This window comes from Harpia harpyja, chromosome 9 (genome assembly GCF_026419915.1).
Source record: "Harpia harpyja isolate bHarHar1 chromosome 9, bHarHar1 primary haplotype, whole genome shotgun sequence".
NCBI classification, from domain to species: Eukaryota; Metazoa; Chordata; class Aves; order Accipitriformes; family Accipitridae; genus Harpia; species Harpia harpyja.
The window spans coordinates 12255082-12273018 of NC_068948.1; the positions used below are offsets into that span (position 1 = coordinate 12255082).

At 35.9% G+C, this 17937-nt stretch overlaps 2 protein-coding genes across 9 annotated transcripts in view; both read right to left on the minus strand.

Annotated features, from left to right (window-relative positions):
* GPATCH1 (G-patch domain containing 1) overlaps positions 1–17937 on the minus strand; it is a 34892-nt gene that overhangs the window by 1211 nt on the left and 15744 nt on the right. For 2 of the 5 annotated variants that reach the window (XM_052796271.1, XM_052796274.1), the window contains exons 20-23: positions 5565–5749; positions 4146–4228; positions 1869–1937; positions 1382–1474 (exon numbers count right to left, since the gene is read on the minus strand). In XM_052796271.1, the coding sequence (XP_052652231.1) occupies positions 1382–1474; positions 1869–1937; positions 4146–4228; positions 5565–5749 (430 nt within the window). Of the gene's footprint in view, positions 1–1381; positions 1475–1868; positions 1938–2200; positions 2460–4145; positions 4229–5564; positions 5750–17937 lie in introns of those variants that run through there. The other 3 variants (XR_008236550.1, XM_052796275.1, XM_052796273.1) reach the window with 3 other exon arrangements.
* Positions 7766–17850, minus strand: WDR88 (WD repeat domain 88). Of its 4 annotated transcripts, none has more exons than XR_008236551.1 (5): positions 17002–17850; positions 16180–16290; positions 12459–12547; positions 9910–10604; positions 8545–8968 (listed from the first exon to the last, which is right to left on the minus strand). XR_008236551.1 is itself a non-coding variant. In XM_052796277.1 (5 exons), the coding sequence occupies exons 1-5, from the start codon at positions 17095–17097 to the stop codon at positions 8912–8914; spliced, it is 417 nt and encodes a 138-aa protein (XP_052652237.1). In that variant the 5' UTR covers positions 17098–17850; the 3' UTR covers positions 8561–8911. The 4 variants fall into 4 exon arrangements, 1 of the variants encoding a protein (XP_052652237.1); XR_008236552.1 differs by having other exon boundaries at positions 8556–8968; positions 9910–10048; XM_052796277.1 differs by having other exon boundaries at positions 8561–8968; positions 10541–10604.

Consider the following 17937-nt stretch of genomic DNA (forward strand, 5'->3'; position numbering starts at 1 on the left):
TCATGAAGGTACAGCTCTATATACACACATATATCTAGGCCTCATTTTTGAGATGCACTGAGTATGCATAGCTGTCGTAAACTTGACACAGATAGTGCTGCTCAAAATTCATTCCTGTGCTGAATCGAGTTTTTTTCCTGAATAGAACTGTATTTTATGTGAACTCTCGTTTTATTTTTTTCCAACTAATACAGTATCATACTTTACTTTTTGGCTGGCTTGATGGGTATCCAGTTTTTACCTGTTCTGTCTTGGTGATTATCACTAGGTGGTTTGGGGCTTTTTTTACTTCTTTTTTACCTGACCATTATCTTACTAAAGGAGACATGTAGAAAGAAAAATAAAAAAAAAAGAAAGGAAAATTGATACATAACAGTAATTTTAGATGAAATATTAACCCACTGTAGTCAGTAGAAAGAAGTTTTTCTGCTGACTACACACATATTCATGAAGTTTAATCCACTTCTATCAGAGTCAATGTAACATTGATTCCCAATTCACTACTCGGGAAATTATTTACAAAAAATTTGAGACATTTCTCTGTTTGGTATGCTTTAAGTATTGCTAAAATGCACCAATAATCCTTTCCTGCACCAATTTTAACCATATTCTCAAATTTCTGTTAATTGATACTTTTAGGAATGTACACATTTTCACTGCTGGCAAATTTATAAAACTTATTTAAAAGCTTAAAAAGCTGCTCACTGCTTTTGAATACTTGCTATTCAACAAGAAAGTCTGATAAAATATCGTAGAAATAAGAAAAAAAGTTAGTTCTTTTTCATGCAGTTTCACTTAATGGTTATTGACAAGGATGAAAATACAAGATCTTGCAAACCCACTACCAAAACCAATTGAGGGACTGTAATAAAAAGCACGTTTCAATATCATTAAGCTTGTTAATGTTCTTCTTTCCTAACACCTATTTATAATTCATGTTTTAGAAGTCAGAATACATACAGTCTCAGCTTTAAAAAGACACTCCTCAGAATTCGTATAAGTTGATTTATGTCCAGGAGCACATGAATATTACCTGCCTTGGTTTAGTAATACTCCTATATAAACAGCCAATTACTCTGCAGAAGCACCAGGTACAGAAAACCAAAATATGTTTATTTTTAAAAGTACACATATGTGGCTGTTTTCTAAAAACAAAAATGCACCTGTATATGAAAATTGGTGTCCTTACTAAAATCATTTTTTAAAAGTACTGTTATTACTACATCCCACTCCCAAAAAAAGATTTGACAATTTTTACAAAGAGAGAACAAACACAATAAATTTGTGTTTTCAGCCTAGAAATTTGACAGCTTTCCTTTAACATTCAAATTTTCTTTCTGAATAAAGTACAAGATGTGGTTAAAAAACAAAGTGATAGAACCTGAGCAATTTTTGAGCCTCTTGCTTTTCTGATTTCTATCACTGAAGGAATATGATCCATCTTTTCAATATTCCACAATCTCAAAGTAGAATCCTGTGAAAAAGATGCAATTATTTTGATGTGTTTGCATATTACCAAAAGAGTGATTTACATCATTCCCCTAAGGATGAAATCTCATCTCATCAGATGAACCCTCTCAAGATGAGAGCTAAACTCTCTCACATTTAAATATCATGTCTTTGGAAACAATCTTTAGCAATCTTAAACTGACCGCACATTTTAAAATAACCAAAAATAAACACACTTATCAAATTCTTTTAAAGATTTTCTGTAATTACTTGAGGTAAATACTGGTTACAACTTAGCACTTTTATGAGCAACTTGACCATTGTTAAATTTCATCCAAAAAAAGCTGAAAACAAGGGATGAAATCTTCACATCCATTTATAAGTTAGCTCCTGAAACTACATCAGGAATTAGTGATTACCTTTGAGGCTGAAAGAATCCATTTCTTGTTTTTGCTAATCGCAACATCTGTCACCCAGTCCAAATGACCCTACAGTAAAGCAAAATTAAACTATAACACAAGAAAAAAAACTTTATTATTTTTCTTATAATAAAAACGATTGGTACCATAAATGCATTTTGAAATGCAGTGAGAAAATTCTTATCTAGACTGCCTCATGTCCAGTCAAGAAAAAGATGTTGCTATGAAGTTCATACTTTCCTACATACACCTGAAAACCGTGGCTGTTACCATCTCTGGTAAGCAGCCCAACAGTTGTAGCACTCAGAAGTATGACAGCTACACAGTTACCATGGGTTTAAGCTCCATTTAAGCATAGGTCTTTTCTGTTTTTTAAAGAGTTTAATAAAGAATTGTAAAGAGAGAGTTGACTTCTAATACTCATTACCTAAAAAATCTTGAGGCTGTTTATTGTGTTATAATGGAGGGAAGAGCTGTAGGAACTGACAGCAGCTTCGCCCCATTTTAAGGGAAGGAAACCAGTTCTGAAAGCAGGCCAAGTCAAGCAGCGGTATTGGATATCCTTGTTCTGACAACAGCAGCACAGCTGATCTGAGGTTAACAGCATTGAGTTGGCATAAGAATAGAAACAGGTTAATATCTAAAATGAATTATTTATTCCAGCTAGGGAGGTTATTCAAACATGAATGCTATTAACGGATAAAACTCCTAAAGTGTCATTTTGATAGACAAATGCCACACCTGAGACATACAATAAAAATATGAACATATATTTTTCCAGTACACAGTAGTCAAACATGCATACATCAACCATAATTTTTATAGCAGAATCTTTACATGTTTTTAAATTTAGTTATGAGCCCAGAATATAATTATACCAAGGCACAGATACTAAACTGGAATTCTCCATAGTTACAAAGATATTAGTATTTAAACAGATGCCTTCTTTTTTATGGGAAACTGAGTTAGTTACAGTGATTGCTGTGAACTGGGAATTCTGCAGTAGCTGTATTATGTAAAGCACCAATGCTGGTGGAGAATGTGTACTGTTACTGCTCAAAAGGTTTAATCAGTAGAGTTCCAATTCCGGAGGGTAGGTAAGCTTACATTTAAGGTAATGGGTGTGAGGCACAGGCTTATGAGCTCTCCTATATGAAGATGCTGTCTTGAACGTGACAGCAGTTGAAAGCTATTTTGAAGGAAAGTGGTCTTTTCTGAGATCTTCCAGGTGGGCTTGTTCATGAGTGTTTTAACTATGTGTTGAATAGTGTATGCAGTAAGTAAGTAAAAAAAAAAAAAAGTCCATTAAAATTGTATTTACGTAAGATAGGAAAGAGCCAAGGTTGCAAATCTGAACTCTGACATTGCTTGCCTTCTGTGAAATTAATATTTGCAAAATGCATGCACATAACTTTATGAATACTGTTAATCCTGTTCTTTGGCCCACATGTCTGATCATTAGTTCAAGTCTTGTGGATTGTTTCCACTAAAATAAGAAACAAATGAAGGGTATGGTAATACAATATGGTATGTCTGCAAAAAATAAAAGTCATGGTGGCACAAAAAAACCCTAGTGAGAGTTGGACTTTTTTTTTTTTATTTTATGCAGGTATTACTTACCACCTCAAATTTTGGGTAGTATTACCATGGATATGGAAGAACAGAGGAGGCCTAGCTCTAAGCAGGAATAGCTAAACACTGAATAGCCACCTCATTTACAGAATTGTCTATCCTAAAAAATACTGTAACATGGTAGACCACATCCCTGTCACTATAAGCAGTAATGTAAACTATGTAACCTAGTGACTGAGCTAAGCTTGACAACCTCAACACCTATATTTACATTTTTTTTAAATGTTTCCCTTTTAATGTACCATTTTCTGTGGACCTAAGCAAACATGTAAACATACACATGTAGAGGAGTGTGGCATTTAAAAATGAATATATGCACTATCCAGGCTCTTGTTACTTGCTGGAAGAAACTCTCTCCTAAAACACATGTGCAACTCCATTCAATTTAATCCTCAAATGAGCTTGTTCATAAAAAGAGAAATGCAATAGCTTATTAACAACTGACTTGACAAAGGTATCTTTGTAGCTAATTGTATAAGAATATACTCTTCTAGGAAAATAAATCGCAGAAATCCAGAATATATTCCTGCCAGTATCTAAAAAGGATGGGCAAATCTATTTGCCAGATAATGAAATATACTGTGCTTTTAAACCAGCAATACATTTTATACCTTCTCATCAAACCAGTGACCAAGAGCTCAGTACCTTTAAGCTTAGCTTTTTATAGCCTGCATCTGTATCCCATATAGCTATAGTTTTGTCATATCCGCCAGACACAACAAGGGATGCTGAAATGTAAAAACAGAATACTTTATCTTTGCTTTTTCATACAGACTAATAAAAGAGGCTCCTTCTAACAGCGAGTCAGACTTTATAAAAAAATATAAATAATGAGCTATTAGTCACGCCTTAGCAAGATAGCAAAGTTCCTTTTAGCTACTCTTGTTAATGTTCTTAATTTTGTAAATATTAATCCATTAACTTAGCAAACACACAACTAAGTGGAAAAAACCACGCATGAAAATTTTGTTGACTTAGAAAATTAAGGAGATACCTTGTCTAAAATTTAGAAGATAGAGAATACTTGCAGAATTTTTAGGTCAACTGTGAATAAAAACAAAAAAGTAGAGTTTAGTGTGGAAAGCATGCTTTCAGATTCCAATATTCACAGGCCTATCTGCAGTTGCATGTCTTCAAGCCACAGGTATATTTTTCCCCATAGAGTGCTGTTTATTTATCCGAGTTGCCTAACTCAGAAGGCACTGTTTGGGTATGACTGCAGATTAACCCACTGTCAGGAGTCATCTTTACTGGAGTATTCAGGTGTGAAGTGGCAGAAGAAAACAGACAATTAGATCACAATGTACAGAAATTCTTATTAGTCCACCCCAGTGAAGAGAAGCTGTTTCAGTGCAGTAGCAGTTTGCAGTAACACTAATTTCATGTTGTGGAGGGACCAGGAGTTGTCTAAGATCTAGTGAAAGTAATGCAACTAGGCCAGTAAGAAATAGCTCCCCATTACCTCCACTCAGATATAGGTAAACTGGAGAGTTTGTTTCTTCCTCCTCTTTTCCTCCTATTCATCCAAACATCAAGGAGACATCAAGTTCCAGGTGCCAAAATCTCTTGCTATAACTCATAATCTACTTTGAACATGGTAGTTTATGTGCTCCATCAGTGTAGCTGAGAACCTCCATGAAGTTTTTCGTAAGTACATTACTAGCATATGTTGTTTGGGCTGGGAAGTAATGTTACTTTTGGGGGTACTAACAGAGAGATACCCATTTTCCTAATTATGACAAATCAGTACAGTATTTACTGAACGTGTTTTTTCAACTAACTAATGTTAGGAGAATATCTGCAAATGCTAAGTTAATCTTCTAACATAGTATTGTGCTTTTACTCCATTATGATCTTTTTATTATACCTTTTGATGGGTATATCAATTAAACAAGTGTTCCAGTTGCCTGGTTGACAGAACATCAACTTCAATTTACTTATTTACATGGATATAATTTTCTCATAATTTAACATGTTATCTCAGAAATGATGAATTAATTACCTACATGATTACCTATACATAGGTATTGAGATACATCATGCACCAGTATTAAGATAACTCACCATCTTGGCTAAAAAGGCAGGAACTAACAGAACCCTCATGTCCTTCGTTCAGGGAAACAGGTTCATGACACCGAAATTCTTCTGTCTTTACATCCCATATTTTTAAGCTTTTGTCCCAGGATGCTGTGCACAAGTAATGACCATCAGAGGTAAAGCAGCAATCTGAGATAGCATTGCTGTGTCCCCTGAAACACAGATGAAAACCACAGGAAGAGTGAGCTTTTGTAACCATTACAAATCTCTCAAAGAGCCTCCTGCAACATTGAGCACCCTGTCTCCATCCAGTAAAGCATCATATCCTGAATCTTAACCATACAAATAGTTTTGTAAAGTCTCTGGAGCTGCTTACAACCTCACACCCAGCACAGGCTTAAATCCCATATTGGATTAGGTCATTTTGCAGGACTGAACCCTAGCTGTTAAGTCATAAGTGACCAGCTATTTTTTTTTGTTGAATGCAGCTTAACAAGAAATTGTTCAGCAGCTACAACACAACCACACTTTACTAAAAGTAAATTACAAAAAAAAGCCACCTGTTTTTCATTAAATAAATAGCACACATCTATCTCTACATGTAAATTTCAACTCAAACATTCAGAGGAAAAAGATTAAACAATCCTAGATTAAAGTCTAATTTTGGAAGCAGTGATACCCATCAGAAAAGAAATCTGGATGTTCCAGAAATGGGTGAGGACTCTAGTGCTTCCTGAAATCTACAGTGGGGAAAGGATTACGAGCATCTCTTACAGGAAACAATGCTGTAGTCACTGCAATTTAAAAGAAACATTACAATGTTCCAGATTGAATTTCCCATCCAAAGTAATTCCTAATCCCTCAAAGAGAATTTTATTACAGTGTTTAAAGGCAGACTCTCCCTCTGATTATTGTTTTAAGAATTCAAAGCTAAATTGGTTGAGTTTATTTAAAGCCATTGATATTTTTAACAGTTGATTTGACATTTCTATTGTTGCATACTTCTTCTTAAAATGACAACAATATCCTAAATTGACATAATGTTTTTACTGTATTACTGACTTCAGTGAGAGATATAAAAGTTTAGCATGTGAAAGCTCAGGAGATCATACTGAGCAAGGCTTCTGGTACTGGGCATGACCTCCAAAAGCATATATGGAAAAATGATCTGGAAAAATGATCTCTGTACTCAGAGAGTGGCCATAATTGGTTCACTGTGAAAATGACAGTACATAGTGAGCTGGGGTCCACAGCATCTGTCCTGAATCCAGTCCTGTTTCATACTTCCATTAACAATGTAGATGATGAGATAAATAGTACAGATATGAAATTAAGCTGAAGAGGGTCTGCAGTTATACAAGGGAGAAGATTAAAATTCAGAATTATCTTCACAAATTGAAGAAATTATCAAGAAAATAAAGGGTTGTAACAGTCTCTATAGGAAACAATGCTGTCATCACTGCAGTTTGTAGGAGGCTTACAGTGTTTAATCAACTATCTAATATGCACAGTGCCTGATCAGGTCAATTTTTTCAAGTCTGACATTCTGTAGTAACATACAAATAATCAACTGCACAGATAAGGGGTGGGAACAATGGACTGCATCACAGTTCTGCAACAAAAGGATGTAACAAATACCAACTCCTCTTCACCATCATGCTGTCAAAAAAAGAGTAAATCTCATCCCAGGATGTATGAACAGAGGCACATCCACAGAGAAGCATGTAATAATAATTCATTTCTATTTTTTTCCAGTTAGAGGGAATACTGTTTACATTATGGGACCATATAATTCAAGAAAAATGTGGGCCAGTTGGAAAGATCTCAGAGATTAACAAGAATGATCAGTAAAATAGGAAATAGTAATTAAATATTAAATGAATAAGGATGGTTTAATCTACTGAAAAGATGACTCAGATATAATAGAAGTTCTTGGATATATATTAAAATGTAGAAGAAAACAAGCAAATAATCTGATCTCCATGTCTAAAGTGGATCTGCACAGAAACACGTGAGCTTACGCTGCAGCCAAAATAGCCCACCTTAGGAAAATCTTTCTAATGATTAACACAGTGAGACAACGGAACAGATTGTTTGGAAGTCTGTGAGGTCTTCACTGGAGCTCATTAGGAGCAGAGTAGATCATCCTGTGGTTGCTCTCAGGACCGTGAATTTTATGAAGGGCTAAGGTGATCTGGTTGCAGTGCAAAACCTACTTATCACAAAATATTCTGTAAGAACTCACAATTAATTATCAATTTCCAACATCTAGATATATTTTTCTCCTCTTCCTCTGCATTATTTTTGCTTCACTCCATGATGTTTTTAAAGACTTCACTATTCTAAGTAATATTTTACCTCCTCATTTATCAATGATTTTACATTTTTCCTAATTAGTAGAAATTAGAACAAGTTTACACTGCAGTACCATATTGCATATGCTATCTTCTGCTGCTATACATACCCAAGAACCTAGAAGCTCTAAAAAAATAGCACTAGAAATGCTTACAGTCATCAAAATACAATTTTTCAATTATTTACAGCAGGAAGCTTGAGTGGACCATTATATTCACGCTTTCTATATATGGCATTTGCTTGTGTATTACTTTATTTAGTTCAACAATTATTGTTCATTTTCTCTAGCACAAATCTTAGCATAAATCTCACTGATAATTGTGAAAGGTGCAAATAATGCCATAGATAATTAACTACAGTATTGTTTCTGTTGTGGTTTAACCCCAGCCAGCAACTAAGCACCACACTGCTGCTCGCTCACTTCCCCCCAACCAGTGGGATGGGGGAGAGAATCGGAAAAAAAGTAAAACTCATGGGTTGAGATAAGAATAGAACAGAAAAGAAGAAACTAATAATGATAACACTAATAAAATGACAATAGTAATAATAAAACGATTGGAATATACAAGTGATGCACAATGCAATTGCTCACCACCCACTGACCAATGCCCAGTTAGTCCACAAGCGGCAATCCCCCCACCCCCACTCCCCCCAGTTTACATACTGGGCATGACGTCACATGGTATGGAATACCCCTTTGGCCAGTTTGGGTCAGCTGTCCTGGCTGTGTCCCTTCCCAAATTCTTGTGCCCCTCTAGCCTTCTTGTTGGCTGGGCATCAGAAGCTGAAAAATCCTTGACTTTAGACTAAACATTACTTAGCAACAACTGAAAACATCAGTGTGTTATCAACATTCTTCTCATACCGAACTCAAAAACACAGCACTGTACCAGCTACTAGGAAGACAATTAACTCTATCCCAGCTGAAACCAGGACAGTTTCTTACTCATTAATTGTAATTGAGGTGGATTGTGTTATCATATCCCATAGCTTTATGGTCTTATCCTATGATACTGAAGTCACTCTTTGGTTATCAGGGTCAAAACAACATCTTGTGATTGTACTTTTGTGATGACCTATACGAAAAACATCAGGTGAGACTATTAGTTATTTTGAATAATTACATCTGGATCTCAGAACACAGGTCTGATAGGCAGAATTACCCATAGCATCTATGCATCAGTCTATTTCCAAAACAGTGTAATTTCAAAATTGCTATTTCACTGGCTAGAACACCTCCTCACCTACCTCTCAATGAAAAAGAGGCCTCATAGTTACTGCAGATAGTATTGAAATATGAACTGGACCCAAGCTCTCAACATACAGAGTTAATGTAAATTCACATGTTGCCCTGTAGTAACTTACTTCTCTGCTCCGTTCCTCAAAATAAGTCCGGAAGTGTGGCCCCCTAATGCCAATGACAGTTAACTGCTTAGACTCTTAGGGAGTACTTAAGCAGGTAATTATACTTTAAGAACACAAATAGCTCCATTAAAATAATGTAAACAAAATACATCCTGATAGTGTCATCTAACAGAAACAGGTATTCTAATAAAGGTATTATGATCCATTTGTTGCAATTTTTATTTTTAAATCCAAATGATTTTACCATCAGGCTCTGATTCACAAGAGCACATTAACCATATGCTAATTTAACATTTGTAAGACTGCTTATATATTTTAAAGCTGATTCTGCAGGAATGGCAAACTCCCTGAACTGTAGTCCTGAGCAGAAGCCTCATAGGACTGAGGTCTCACTAGAGAAATTATCTTCAAAGGGAAATTATCGTTCAAAAAAGAATCACTGTTGGTCTAATTTTGGCCCATTATCTCCTTTTTATAAACCTATTCTGAATAATACTGGGTTTAATGTCTTACAGATAAGTTTCTTTTGCCTTTCTCAAGTAAGGGTATTTGAACTGAGTTAATTAATTTTCTCAATTTTTTGGTAAGAAATTAAAAAAAAAAAAAAAAAAAAAGAGCTGCATAAACAAGATGTAAAAGTCCTAAGTCTTACCTTGGATATGTGCTACTAGTGTTGCACTTCGTGCATCAAAAACATATACTGTATTTTCTTTGTCTGAACCAGATACCACATATCTACCATCACAAGAAATGTTACATGAAGTTACAATGCCTTCATGTTCTACTGTCCACTAAAGAGAAAATAAAAGATTTTAGAAACAGCTTGAGGGTTAGAGAAAGTTTTACAACAGACTTTCTATAATGGGTAAGCAGATTCAGAAAGAATGCTTCTGTTATTACTTTGTTTTGGTAAAAGCTGATAGCTGTCTTTATATCCAATTTTTCTATTTTTGCTTTGGCAATAAACTTAAAATTAGACAAGGCCACCCTGTTTAAATCCTAAAATGTTAATTTAATCAATCTTAAATGTATCTTCTGAGGCAGGTTATTATTATCATACACATTTGTATCTGAAATAACTGAGACATGTTCATCAAGAGACTAACCCAAGATCAAGCAATTATCAGTACCAAAACTAGGACTAAAAATCAAGCCCACCTACCCTAACTATATTGTATTGTGCTAACAAAGGATGTTGTGTTTTCTTATTTATCAATAACAAAGCAATAAATCTGAGTTTTACAGTTGTACCTTCTGCAAGATGCATTCAAAAGGATACATACAACTATTTTTCCTGTTTCCATATCCCAAGCCTTGACCGTGCTATCATATGATGATGTTATCATTCTAAAAATTATGTTAATGAAAACAGCAATCAATATTTTTACATAAAAGAAGGTATTTAAAAAAATAAATGACAACACTTAATTCTGACAATGATTCAACATCCTCACACCCACTAATTTAAAATAGATTTTTAAAGGCTACAGCAAAAATTATTGCATAGCTTAGTTGAAAAAAGGATTATTTATACATCAGATAGAAACTAATAATAAAAATGTCATGTATGTAATTTTCAGTGCAAGCAGCCAACTTAATTTAATTGCATCCATTACAAGATATTTAATTATTTCTAACGTTAGAATAATTTTAAAGCCATTACGTTGTCTTTTCTTTAATGAATGTGAAGTGTTCTTGTCAGTAGGGTTTTTTTGATTTTCAGTGGTTATGTTGCTGGGCAACCCTCTACCACAAACGCTGCTCTGCATAAACAAAAAGCCACATTAGACAACAAAGCTATTCAGTAAAGTTTACTAAAACTGGCAGGCTTCCATTAAACGGGAGGTCAAAAATTTTTTCCTTACACAGTTTTATTAAAATATTCCCAAATATCTAAAGTATTTTTTATATTGAAAGTCACTGGATGTGACAAATGTTTTTCATACCATTGTGGCTTTTTATTTTGATAAAGTTCATAAACTGTCACTTTTATACATTTTGCCCAAGAAACTTGATGCATTAACATTCTAAAAACTAAAAATACAATTATATTATTAAAATCTTTATTTTCTCCACGCCTGTATAATTCCTGCAACCAACACAATCTCTGTTCCTAAGCAGAAACATGTTAACGCAAAAGACCACATGAAGTTTATGAACTGGCAGCATTTTTGACTGGAAAGTAGTTTCCAGGGCTGTACACAATGGTATTTTACTTGCTGTTTAGCAATTTTCAAAAATATACACAATCGCAATAGGCAGCTTACCATGTGTACTATTCAGTGATCAAAAAACTAATCGCTCAACTCTACAATCTGGTAAAAATTGATTTAAACTATGACTTAATGATAAAATATGCCAGAAATAGTACCCCTGGAGGCACTGCATGACCCACTGAACTGAATCTTAATATATGCTGCAGTTGTTTTAATTATTATGTCCACAGATTGACACTGGATTAAGATGCATTTCTTCTTTAATTGACAGGACAGGCTTAATGGAAAGGCTATAGAATATTAATAAACAATACAGACAGAAGAGAACTTTTATGAAGGTATAAATCTCCCTGACAGATGAACCCCTGAACCTTGGCTAATTCAATGTTGTTCTTCTATACAAGTGATAGATATTTATATACCTCTTTCAGAACATATGGCAAAGACAGACTTCTAGCCCCTTATAACTCAGAATTAGACAAGTCCTTTGCTCTAAAAGCAGCCATAATCTATCAGACTATTCCAACATGCATTTAAGACAATAAAAAGATTCCTGTTTGATTCAGCAGACATCATAGGTAAAACAGAAAAGATTTAAAGAGTTCCTGTACAAATGGTAGGTGAGAACAAGGGGAGATTTATGGTAGTCCATGTGGATGAAGGAGTCTGGCAATGAACAGTCTGCTAGCAGAGTATGGACAGCATAAATGAAAGTGCAAGGATGGAGAGAAGTAGGAGGAGTGTATGGAGGAAGGGAGGTGTAAGACAAAATTATAACAGACTGACATCATGGAGCATGAAAGTAAGCAAAATAAGTTTGCCTTTCATGTAGCACAAGTTAGGAATCCCTAGGAAGGACTGAAAACCTAACTTATTTGTTCTAAATTTTGTACTAAGTGTTTCCACATGCACTGATATTGAACCTTAAAAATCACAAAACCCGTAACTTTTTTTTTTTTAATAAATTAAGATAGAAAATGGTCACCTTCTGTCATCAGGAGTCAAGTTGCACTCAGAAATTGGGGCAGTGTGTTCTTCTTCAAACACTTGAATAGGAAAACCTTTCTCAACATCCTTGAATAAATCCAAATGAGTTTGATTAGGAAGTGCTTTGCTAAATTGTAAAAAAATACAAAGCATCACAAAATAAGGGAAAACAAAACTTGTGAAATCAGTAAAGTTAGTCTTTAGTTACTCTTACAGTCTCAGACTCTCAAGACTGACTAAAACAGAGTTCTTCACCTATCACACCCAGACTTCTATTTATCTGCTTCCCATCATAACAGTTTTCACCAGAAATTTCTTTGAAGAGTCCTCCTTAGACTCTCACATACATGTCCATACCTAAATCCTGGCAAGTCTTTCTTCATAAACTAATACATGGCTTTCCATTTTCATTCACATAGTTAAAACTCACACTCTCAAGGCCCGCCATCCCTGTATCAATTATCACAACATCATTTTCTTCACAAATGCAGTCTCCCCTGTTTGTATCCATGTGCAATGCTCTTCCACAGATCTCCCTTTACTGTCTGTATTATGTCATTCCCTGTTTATGTTCCTTCATTGATTCCTCGTTCTCAGTCACAAATACAAGCCTCTTGTCTTCAAATACAAAGCTCTTTGTGATTTATCCCCAGGCATCTCCCTTCTGCCCTACCTTTGATACCAGCCTTTGTCACTCAGTTGTTACATTTTCAAAATGTGAGCTCCCCTTTGCTGTCCTTCATGTTTTGAAGGAGTCACCAATAAATAACTGGCAATCCCTCTCATAATACAAAATCCCACTTAAATGCCTGTTTTGATTCCTACGACAGCAATCAACAGATTGCTGAAGTGCTGAGATGATGACCCATACTGCATTACTGCTTCATTTATCATAGAATCATTTAGGCTGGAAAAGACCTTTAAGATCATCAGGTCCAACTGTTAACATAACACTGCCAAGTCCACCACTAAACCATGTCCCTAAGTGCCACATCTACACGTCTTTTAAATACTTCAGGGATGGTGACTCAACCACTTCCCTGGGCAGCCTGTTCCAGTGTTTGACAACCCTTTTGGTGAAGAAATTTTTCCTAATATCCAACATAATCCTCCCCAGCACAACTTGAGGCCATTACATTTCTCCACCATTTTCTATCTACTTAGACTGTTACACAGAGAGTTTTAGGTGATTTCAGGAAGGGACTATCTTTTTGTCATACGTGTATAATGTTCAAAGCATAGTGCAGTCCTAACCCATGAGCAAAGACTTGAAGTTCTTTAGTAATACAAATAAAAATATGAATCAAGTTTTACAAATGGATCACAGTGCCTGACTGTAAACGTCAAAACAAAAAAAAAAAATCAGGACTGCTGACATGCAGAGTAACTCACAGATCAAAGTATCACAGGATCAGTCGTCATACCTCCATCTAGGTAAATAATCTTCTATTTCCATGATGAACCCAATTATTTCAATTAGATTTTTGATTGCGTAACTACTAAGAGATTTCAGAACCAGTCTGGAAGCATGCAACATAAACTCCCTTCATTGTGCGTTCTTTCATTTGTCTTCAGTATGAGAATAAAAGCTTGCACCTCTGACTACTACTTCCCTTTTTAACATCGTCAAGTCTCAGATCTAGAGCTGCTTCCTTACACGGACCTTCACTTGAAGGAGCTATCCTGCTAACTTGGCAACTCTTGATAACCCACAAAACTGGAGTGAAAGTAAATTTATTTTTCACTTTTTCACTTATTTTCTGAATGTGTGTCAGTGCACTACAGGCCTAACAACTGACACTAGAATCATTAGGAATGTCTCTAAGACCACAGGAGAAAAAAATAGATCAAAGTTACCATATGTTCTTGTTCTATTTTTCTGAGTCAAAAAAGCCTTGCAGTCACAACTGCCCTTCTAGACTTATCTAGTCTTTGTCTGCTGTGTGCCCTACTAATCTTTGTTTCCCCAGAGATGTGTGGGCTGTCAGTGAGGTACTGTCTGTTCTCAAGAGGAATTTCAAATGCTTTCTCATTACACTCAATTATTTGATAATCTACTCTTTCAATGGAAAAGAAAGAGAACCCCAAAGTGAAATTGTCAGGGCTGGCCTAGCCCCCCACAACCAAGTCCTCTGTACCCTCCCAAATTCTAATTGCTTCAGCTGTTCCTGCAGAGGAGGAAATTAAGCTTGTCCAGACAAAATTAATCTTGTCAAAATAAATTAACATAATCTTGCCTATACGTTGCTATCAGAAAGTTCCCAATACTCAGGCAAATACTTTTAGATGGATTCTGAAAAATAAGTATTGGTCAACAAGTGTTGAATAAATCTTTCTTAGATAAAAATTACAAAGATAAAATTTCTTAGACAGATTAACCCTTTCACACTTCAGGCAAGTGGCACAGTATAGCCTTTCCAGCAAAAAGAACATTCATGGATCTACAGTGCTTAAAAAAATTAATCTATTATCTTCTTATTTTCAGGTCTTGATTTCAGTTTACTTACATGTAAGACAGCTGAATACCATTTCGCTAAAGACAGAAAAATAAAAGTTCCAGTTCTGAGTTCAGACAAAGCAGGAAAGGTTGGAACTGTCAATCCAACAGTTATTAAACTGTAAATGTCATGACTAACACACTGAGATACTTATATTTCTCCTATCTACAGTATTTGCTTAAGAGCTCCATGTGTTTGTTTACTTAGGAACTGATCATTAAAAGACAGGACTTTTTTCATTCTAGACTTCCTGGTTTCTTGGATCTAGCCATCTACAGCTCTTGGGTAACACAATGGTGCTAACCTGAAAATTGCCTGGACTTTTTACACCTTTGGGGTTCTTGGGCTTTTTAAGTATGTCTGAAAAAAGGTTTGGATTATGTTAGAAACCTAGTTCTGCATTGGTAAGACGTCAACACTTTAGATCCGTTAAAAAATTATTTCATTTGTATTCATATCATATGAAGGCATTACTATAACTCATCACCAATTCTTGAATCAAATCATGACTGTTTAATATATGCCAGATCTCAATGCCTGCAATCTATTTAGCCCAGCTACATTGTCATTTGCTTGCATAAAATTCAAGGGCTCACATAACCATATGTCTCCAAGCTATCTTTTAGACTATACTTAGATTTGATCACCCAGAATCTGTACACTTCCCCAGTTCAGATCTTGCCAGCCCAAGGTGGCTGGAATTTTAGGGAAACCTCAGTTAACTACACAAAACTTGGAGAGGCAAGAAAATAAAGGGTGCAAATTGAGATTTAAATAAAAGGAAAAAGCAAGCGACAAGTATGAAAACACCACAGCCATGCTGATAACTGTGTGATCCCTAACTTCTACTTGTCCTCCACAAACAGCCACATACATAAACAAGTCAGAAAAAGGAACTTCCAGGAGAAAAAGAGTAAGCTTTGTGTATCAACTTACAGTTTTAAAATATTAATAATCTGGAGTTCTGATTCAGTGTATGCTACATATGCTTACAAGAGTCACCCTTTAATGCCAAAGAATATGTTCAAAGTATGAAATAGGAGTTATACTATTTATCTGTGACTACAAAAACATTTACAGTTGCTATTTTTAAGCTTCAATAAAATATCTTCAGAAAGCTCCTTGACGATTCAGTCAACCTTCATGCCTGTATAATATTCCTTGTTTGATTTCAGCTTTAAGTTTTTTTTTAAATTTGTTGTTGCTGCGTTCATAACATACCCAGAGCTTCACTGTTCTATCATAAGAGCATGAAAGTATTTTTGTGTCTTCAAAGCAAAAATGGCAGGAGCTCACAGTATCACTGTGTCCTCTCAGAATTTTAAACTGGATCTGTAAAGGAACAGAGCAAAGTTTAGGAATATTTTTCCTTGAAATTATTTTTGACAGCTTAGTCCACGAGGGGGAGTATGAAAGCAAGAACCAGAGGAAAATATTTTAAGTTCCACTTGTCTGAGAAGAGTTCACATCCTTTCCTTGGTACTAGGTTGGAGAAGATTTACCAAATCTGGTTCAAGAAGGAAGGTTGATGGATGTGGATTTTATTTTTATTTTTCTGGAGGGGAAGCAGGTTTTTTTTTGGTTTAGGTTTCCCAATTCTTCTTCCTCTCATGAAAAGTAATACTGATCTTTAAATCTCATGGAGTCGATCTCTCAAGTCTTTCAAACACTTGTTTCCTTAATTCTGGCCCATCAAAGGGCAGCACATCAAGCTTTCAGGCCACACGTTTTAGCCAAAAACGTTACAAAGTTTGTCAAAGATATTTTGAAAAGGCTTTTCTTCAGTCATTTGGGAGCTTGCTCATGACTGTCCAGCTGCATTTGTGCGAACAGAGCTAACAAAAATACTGCTGCCAAGAGCATTAACCACACATAAAGCGACAGCGAGCTTTTCAACCCTCAGCTACCAGCAGTCCCCGACTACCCCACGAGCAGGGAGCCCGGCCTGCCGGAGACCTCCCCGCCCGCCGACGCCGGGCCCTGCCGCCCTGCCTGCCTCCCTGCCTGCCTGCCTCCCTCCCTCCCTCCACAGCCACAGAGTACCTGCGCCCTCAGCTCAAGGTCCTCCCAGCGACCCTCTGCCGGGGAAGGCGGCAGCCCCAGGGCCAAGGGATCCCCACGGCTGCTCCCCGCCGCCATTGGGCTCCGCGCGCTACCTCAGGCGGCGGCTCCCGCCGAAACGCCTTTGAAGCTTTAACAGGGGACAGACTCTGAGCAACTGCCGTGCAAGGCAGTTGTCGGGTTTATTTTTTTCCTGTAACGGAGGCAACCTCAAGGCCCAATTTCTTATTTCTCCTTCTGTCGCTCAAGTTTATTGTTGACTTTACGTTTAAAAACGGCACAATCTGTGTGTCAACATGAGACTACTACATCACTTTACTCTCATCAAGAGCTGTCACAAAGCTGTGGATACTAAAAAATACATTAAATCAGGCCCCAGAGAACTACCATCTACAACAGTGAATTTCAGTTAAGGCTTCTGTTCCTAGTTTTAAGCAGAAATATTCTTTTGGTTTCCTTGTGCACCTGGAAAGAAGTTCTGTGGGTCTATTTTAATAGCCTGATCATTCACAAAGCAGGTCAGTATATTTTCAGAGTTTATGTTAAAATAATTCTACAAGATGACAACTGCGTTTTAAATGTACTGCATGAAACAAAGTGGTATAAACAGTTTTCATTGTACTGCATAAAATAAGGCAGATTATAATTATAGTACTAAAATATTAGTACATTAGCCTTAATTTGCATCAAAATGACAGTTACTGGTTTAGACCTGCTATGGTAAATGCTATATACAATTTGGAGATGTAAAAATAACTCCAAGTACAACCAGATACTGCAAAACTGCAATGTGAAATTCTGCGTTAGACTCATTAAAAATACTTGCACCCAATACAAATTTTACATAGCTTTAGTTTTTAGCTTCCTAATTTAATTCAGACTGAAACTTACTCTCCAGCATTTTAGACGTCCTAGGCA